Source organism: Lampris incognitus, chromosome 4 (assembly GCF_029633865.1).
Source record: "Lampris incognitus isolate fLamInc1 chromosome 4, fLamInc1.hap2, whole genome shotgun sequence".
In the NCBI taxonomy this organism is placed as follows: domain Eukaryota; kingdom Metazoa; phylum Chordata; class Actinopteri; order Lampriformes; family Lampridae; genus Lampris; species Lampris incognitus.
The window spans coordinates 46,595,388-46,602,659 of record NC_079214.1 but is presented as its reverse complement, the minus strand read 5'-3'; the positions used below and the strand labels follow the sequence as shown (position 1 = coordinate 46,602,659).

At 42.4% G+C, this 7,272-nt stretch overlaps 1 protein-coding gene across 1 annotated transcript; it reads left to right on the top strand.

Moving 5' to 3' along the window:
- Positions 1 to 1,169: 1,169 nt before the first annotated feature.
- Positions 1,170 to 7,272, top strand: LOC130111759 (photoreceptor-specific nuclear receptor-like). The gene is made up of 8 exons (XM_056279037.1): positions 1,170 to 1,260; positions 2,144 to 2,294; positions 2,737 to 2,840; positions 3,677 to 3,982; positions 4,369 to 4,547; positions 5,501 to 5,741; positions 6,104 to 6,209; positions 7,140 to 7,272. The coding sequence occupies exons 1-8, from the start codon at positions 1,170 to 1,172 to the stop codon at positions 7,270 to 7,272; spliced, it is 1,311 nt and encodes a 436-aa protein (XP_056135012.1).

Below are 7,272 nucleotides of genomic sequence, written 5' to 3'. Positions count from 1 at the left end.
AAACATCGCCCATTCAAAATTCTATTATTCCCTCGAGGACCTTTCCTCCCGGCAGCTAGGGGGGGAGGTGCATGATCTCTTGCTTGTCAGAAAGAGGCAAATGGAAGTTAATAGGCAGTTCCTTAGCAAATACTGGAAGTCATTATGAATAGGAGGCAATCACACAGATCAAATATACAGGGGGGGAAATGGAGCTGAAATTTGGAAGCTAGGATAAAATGAGAGGGCAAATCAAATTGCCGGGGTGGGTAAACACAATAACGTGCGCCCCGTGTAATCATCCCTTTAAATGCAGACACCTTAGAGGCCCGCTGACTGATGTCCACCCTCACGGAGAGCCGAGACGGTGAGATGTAGAAAAAAAAGAGTTTGGCAGGAACAAGGTCTAAGGTTACAACTCTCCTAGTTGAGTGTCTGGACTCTTGACAAGATTCTTCATTTTTCTTTGTGTGTAGGTGTGTGTTTTGGTGTGTGTGCTTGTGTTATCCAAAAGTTTCCCGAAGTGTTCAGACCCAACAAAGACTCCTGCCCAACCAGCACCAACATCCTAGCAATGTGACTGATTGATCCAGTAGATGAACAGTAAAGATTAAGAGGATGACAAATAAGCATGCTGCTTACACAGCGCTTGGGGCTAATCCTGCCCCCCCCCCCCACGGGCTCCCTTTTGAGGACCTGCAACAGAGGAGCACCCACTCATACTGACAGACTTCGGCACGGAAAGAGGACGACACAGGAACACCCAAACTAGTTAACGGGCAACAAGTGTTCATCTGGTCTATGGCAGAGCCCCAGCCCATCTGCAGCAGCACACCAGAGACAGCAAAAGACTAGAGGCACCACAGAGCTTTGTGACAACCAAAAGAGGGGAGTTGATCTGCCATCTGCCTCGTCTGCAGAGGAGACCCGCGGGAGGCCTGCCAGCGCTGTGGCTTAGAACATTTTCACACCTCCCAACTCAACAAGTGTTTACCTTGAACTAACTCCGGTGTCTCGCCGCCGGAGAGAGATACCACACATCCTAAGGAGCTAACTCAAAGTGTGACACTGGATGTTTTCAACCTGAGATTTCTACATCACAGTCCTGAGAAGAGGGACAGCAGGAACCACCGAGACAGTCTCTGTGCCCTTCACGGCTTTCGAGTCCATAGGTTTTTGTTGAGAAAATGATGGAGGATCACTTGTCTAATATCTCCATGCTGCCGTCCTCCTCTCCCACGGAGTCCTCAGGCAGCGCTGGGACCGATGACAGCCGAGGAGGTGAGGTCTGCACTCGTGCACTTCCATCTGGGGCGACAGGTCCACATGCAGCCTGCTGCCAGCACAGCCAGCATCCAAACACACTGTCACACAGACTTTGGTGGCCTGTCCTGGCATTTTGCTAGTCTGCTAGACATCATGCCATTGAAATTTACATTTCAGTAAAGAAAAACAGGGATTTTTTTTCGTGTGTGACCCGAATTATATTACTGGAACAAATGAAACATCTCACATTTATTTTCTCTTATGTTAAAATGACCGACTCTCTTGTAAACTTGGATCAAAGCATAGGCTAACTGAGAAAATAAATGTAAATTTTCATCAATATCCCTGGTGTGACATGGTTATAGTTTTGCTCAAGTTTAAAATTTTCTAGTTTTTTTTAAGTCAAGAATGCGAATCAATCAATAATTTGCGTTGATTTATATAGATCAACAATGCATTTAAGGAATGATTGCCATATTAAATTTAATTTTCGGGGCAATTAAGTATTTTTTAACATATTATTCTGGTTTGAGCCATTAACTTTCTTATAATAATCATAATTATTTACTGAGATTTTTATCTCAACTGTTGTTGGCTCATATTGAAATATTTGACTCATGCATTTGTTTGACTTCCAAGTCCCATGTAAAACAGAAAACAAAACAAAAAAACCCCAGAAAACAGCACACAGATGGCAAGCACATCTATGGAACAATACCACCAATACCCGACACAAAGTGTGACCCCCTAACCACATAGTCTGTGTGTGTGTGTGTGTGTGTGTGTGTGTGTGTGTGTGTGTGTGTGTGTGTGTGTGTGTGTGTGTGTGTGTGTGTGTGTGTGTGTGTGTGTGTGTGTGTGTGTGTGTGTGTGTGTGTGTGTCCTTGTTGACTTGCAGCCAAGAGTCCAGCACCGGGCAAAGCTCTGAGTCCTGCTCTGCTCTGCAAAGTGTGTGGAGATACCAGCAGCGGAAAACACTACGGCATCTATGCATGCAATGGCTGCAGCGGCTTCTTCAAACGCAGCGTAAGGAGGCGGCTCATTTACAGGTGAGGGGAAAAAAGCATTGTTTTTTTTTAATTTTTTTTTTATTGTTTTTTTGTTTTGGTTTTTTTACCCTGATGTCTGATGATGCGTTTAAATTAACGCCTCTGGGTTTGAGGTGGAAGGTATATAATTCGAAATCTGTGCATCATTTAGAACTTTAAATACCAAGTTTTGTAATATTTCCAAAGCTTCTTTTAAATATTTATGGGAGACCTGTGGGCAGATTAACAGAGTAATAAAAAAAAATCAGTCTTTTACAGTCTTTCAACAAACATTTTATTGTTATAATTGATCAAACCTCGCTTTGAGTTGTTACAAAACACACTTGTGTGTTGAAAATGATATTTTTGATTTTTTTCCACTGAACGAAATGATCAAATTTGGATGTGTCGGGTTGGATGTGGTGTAGAGAGTTACTATATAAATGCTGCTGTGGGTGTACAGGTGCCAGGCTGGCACAGGCATGTGTCCAGTGGATAAGGCCCATCGCAACCAGTGTCAGGCGTGCCGGCTGAAGAAGTGCTTACAGGCAGGCATGAATAAGGATGGTGAGTGTTACATTTACCACACAAACTGTTGTTGCAGCGCTATATTCAGCTTGTAAATTGTTATTTGGTTTTCGTTATTTGGGTTTCGAATACACTTCTAATCCGGTTAATGATATCCCCCCACAGGAGCACAATTGTATCTGGTTATTTATATTGTAGTGGCACACAAAAGACAATGATTTGCAGTGAAGGCATCTGAAATTCTTGCACCAAGCTGTCTTTTAGTAACATAAAGCCTAAAAGAGATTGATATGAGATGTGCCCACCTCACTTTTTTTTTTAAATTTTAGTGATGGGTTAAGGGTCAGGGTGGGTGAAATGCGTGTGCACGGATTTCCCATATTTTTGTCGGCATTTTCCATCATCAGTCATGTAATATTCTGTTTCTTTTAGAAATAAAATGTTTTATAGAAATAGAATATTTTAGAAATTAGAGAAAGACGTTATATTTCTTTTTTTCTTTTTTTTTCTTTTTTTCCTTTTTTTTGGGGGGGGGGATAGGCTCCAGCATCCCCGCAACCCTGAGAGTAGGATAAGCGGTTTGGCTAATGGATGGATGGATGGATGGATGATAATATTGTGATGGATGGAGAATACAAACTGTTACTGAAAAAAACAAAGTATACCACACAATCAGACTTCTCAGCCTCCTCGAGATAGAAACATTGGTTCTTACAATGTGCCTCAATCATAACAAAGGATGGGAGATGGGTTCTTTGTCTCATTCTTCCTTCTCTCTCCTGCGCTCCCTTCCCTCTCTTTTCTCCTCGACATAAGTCAGCAATCTCATCTGATCCCAATTTCTCCTCCCTCCATGTTCCTCTGTTGTTTCGCAGCGGTGCAGAATGAGCGCCAGCCGCGCAGCACGGCTCAGGTGCGCCTGGATTCCATCGACGTGGACCCAGAGAAAGAGCACCTGGCCACCACCCGGGAGCCCACCTCCTCTTCCTCTTCCTCCTCCTCTTCTTCCTCCTCCTCCACCTCCTCCATGGGCTCCGTCATCACATGGCCTCACATTACCTCTTCAATGGCCATCAGCTCGTCCGTGCAGCCTCAGCGCTGCATCAGCCCTCAGAACAACCACCGCTTCATGGCGAGCCTCATGACTGCAGAGACCTGCGCCAAACTGGAGCCCGAGGATGGTGAGGAAGAAGGGGATAATGGAAACGATTTGTTTGAACGGAAATAGAAATCTGATCCCGTCATTATGTTTTTAGATACTGCAGGCTTTTCCTTTTCCCCACCATTGCACGATATGTGCTGAGTTGATATTCTTAGATTAGCTTAATTTTTTAACTTTAGAGCATTGTCTTTGTGTCCTTTCATGTTCTCTATTTTAAGTATCCCACCAAGTGTAATTCCTTGAATGTCCAATCTTACTTTGCTTGCAAAAAAAAAAAAACATGAAATAGAGTTGAGTTTAGTGGTGAGCAACAGATGTCCTAGCTCAATGCATCCCGTGTTACATTTTCTCATGTTTTCTCCCAATAATTTCCTCAAGTCAAACCTTCAGCCTCTTTTGTTGTAGTTGACGAGAACATCGATGTGACCAGTAATGAGCCAGAGAGAGCATCCTCGGAGTACCACATGGCGCTTTACCCCTCCAGCTCTGAGAACGTGTATGAGACCTCGGCACGGCTGCTCTTCATGTCAGTCAAGTGGGCCAAGAACCTGCCGGTGTTTTCCAACCTGCCCTTCAGAGACCAGGTGAGGAGCATTCAACCGAAGATGTTTTGGATAATCATTCAAACCTGTTAGATTACAGTATGACAGATGTTACAGTACTGGTGCTGAGTGGCTTACTAAGGTTTTACCTATAAACGGCAGATGAATAATGATATGATATCCCCGTTCTCCCATGTCCCGTTGATGTCCCTAGGTATCAGAATCAATCAGAATCAGAATCAGTATATAGATACTATTAGATTCTCAGACACATTTATGAAGACATTTTTAGATACTATTGTTTTTTATACTGTATATAAAGTTTTTTCTACTTTGTTGGCGTTTGTTTGTTGTGTTTTTTAAATGTAAGCATCCTAACGAGTCAAATTCCTTGTATAGTATGTGCAGTCTTATATGGCGAGGGACAAAACTTGATGCAACTCAAATTGACTTGAAACATTTTTGAAGTGTAGAGTAATAGCTGATTCAGATGCACATTTCCCTCTTAGACTGCACATGACTAGAGAGCCGGGCAATTTATTAGTATAAAATGGTTAGATATTTTCTGGTATTTGGTTTATCATAATGTTGTTATATAACTTAAATGTTGTCATTCTGTGGTCTTAAAGGCTGCATTGCAGTAAAGGGACACACGTTTCTAAATTTCATAGATTTTTTTTAGCTGGATGAAATAAACAATGACTGTCTCTACCTGCTTGGCCATCATAACCACATTAGTAATTATCATTTGAGACAAAAATTCTCATGTGTCAATATCTTATGAAACCACCAATAGTGATCCCCAAAATTTTATCATATCCTAAATCTGGAGGGATTTAATTTAACAGAGCAAAGCAGCAAACATTAACTCCTTTAGTAGTCCCAGTCCAAGACTAAAAGATCTAATGGCAAAGGCAAAGTTATCCACAATGGAGAGAAAGTGACGTCTGACCACCTAGACATATTCTTAAGTCTCTTGGACGCTTCATCTTCAGGTAATTCTTCTGGAGGAGGCCTGGAGCGAGCTGTTCCTGCTCTGTGCCATCCAGTGGTCTTTACCCCTGGACAGCTGCCCTCTGCTCTCGCTGCCCGACCTCTGCCCCACCATGCAGGGCAAAACCAGCTACACTGGCCTGGACCTGAGACTTCTCCAGGAGGTTTTCAGTCGCTTCAAGGCGCTGGCGGTGGACCCGACTGAGTTCGCCTGCCTCAAGGCGGTCGTCCTCTTCAAGCCAGGTGAAGGAGAGGAAGGGGGAGGGGGGCTTGGAGAGATGACTGTCGGTTGAAATTGAGTCACACATTGAATCAGTTGTGCGATTTGCTTGATAATTCAAGAACACTGTCACTAAGTTCACATATCAGGGTTTTTTTTTTGTAAATATGAGCATTGTGTTTTTTCCGTTCAGTTATAATTCATTTTCTATATGACTGAAAATTCTAATAACAGTAAAGAATAAAATTAACTACCACTGTCGAAGAACTGAAAGCAGTTTAGTCTCAAAAATAATATGCTAGTTGCTTATACAAAGACAGCTTTCCAACAGGGTTTTTACCTCTGAGTTCTCCAAGTCTAAGTTTGTTTGCTCTTCTGTTTGCAGAAACCCGGGGACTGAAAGATCCGGAGCAGGTGGAGAACCTGCAGGACCAATCTCAGGTGATGCTGGGTCAACACATTCGCTCACACTACCCCAGTCAACCAGCCAGGTAATCCACCACCAAATACAACCACTCTTATTCCAAACGCTTTATGAGTAATATTTTGGCCTTCCTGAAGTATAATATAGTATCAGCAGGGGTTGCAAAATGGTTCTGACTGAAACAATGTAAATGACTCACAAACACAAAAATGCTTGAATTCCACACCTTTCTATTTGAACTTAATCATCTTGCTTGCTTGGGTTCGTTGCTGTTATTCACATTGCTGAATGATAGAGGCCAGGATTCAAGTAGAATTACACAAAAACACCTTTCACACTCGATTTCTGCTCTTTTAAAATCATGAATAGTACTTGTTAGCACAGCGGCTAACAAGAACATTCTTAACTATCACACACACACACACACACACACACACACACACACACACACACACACACACACACACACACACACACACACACACACACACACACACACACACACACACACACACACACACACACAGCCTCCAAAATCACCATCTTCCCATCCCCAATCTTTCCTACCACAACAGCAAAGCCATCACACACAAAGCACCCCCGACCCATTCTTTACTGTACTGCCACTACACTATACTCACTTTAAATAAACTATCTTGGTGATAGTCCTTGTTTATGTGTGTACCCATGTCCTACCACTTCATGTCATGCATGTTTCTATGTAGTATGTGATGGTGCCTGTGCAACTGAGTCTAACTGCACGGAGGTATATATGTATATATGAAAGTACATATGAAGGTGAACCTATATTCTGGTGTGATGAACTTGTGTTTTGATAAACAGGCTGTGGCAACACATTTCCTCAATTAGAACAATAAAGAATCTATTAGTCTCATAGGATTATGATGTAATGGAGCAAAATTTTTATGTATTTTGTATTGCAAACATTTTGTGATGTTTTAATTCTTGAATTTCTTGAATTTTCTTTCATTTTTAGGTTTGGGAAGCTGCTCCTTCTCCTCCCCTCATTGCGTTTTGTCAGCTCAGAGCGGGTCGAGCTTCTTTTCTTCCACAGGACCATTGGAAACACCCCGATGGAGAAACTACTGTGTGACATGTTCAAAAATTAA

Bases quoted from the DNA above. Each gene is read 5' to 3' on its own strand.
- LOC130111759 (XM_056279037.1), top strand. From the start codon at position 1,170: ATGGAGGATCACTTGTCTAATATCTCCATGCTGCCGTCCTCCTCTCCC. The intron at 1,261-2,143 runs GTGAGGTCTGCA...GTTGACTTGCAG, and splicing joins GACCGATGACAGCCGAGGAG to CCAAGAGTCCAGCACCGGGC. The intron at 2,295-2,736 runs GTGAGGGGAAAA...GTGGGTGTACAG, and splicing joins AGGAGGCGGCTCATTTACAG to GTGCCAGGCTGGCACAGGCA.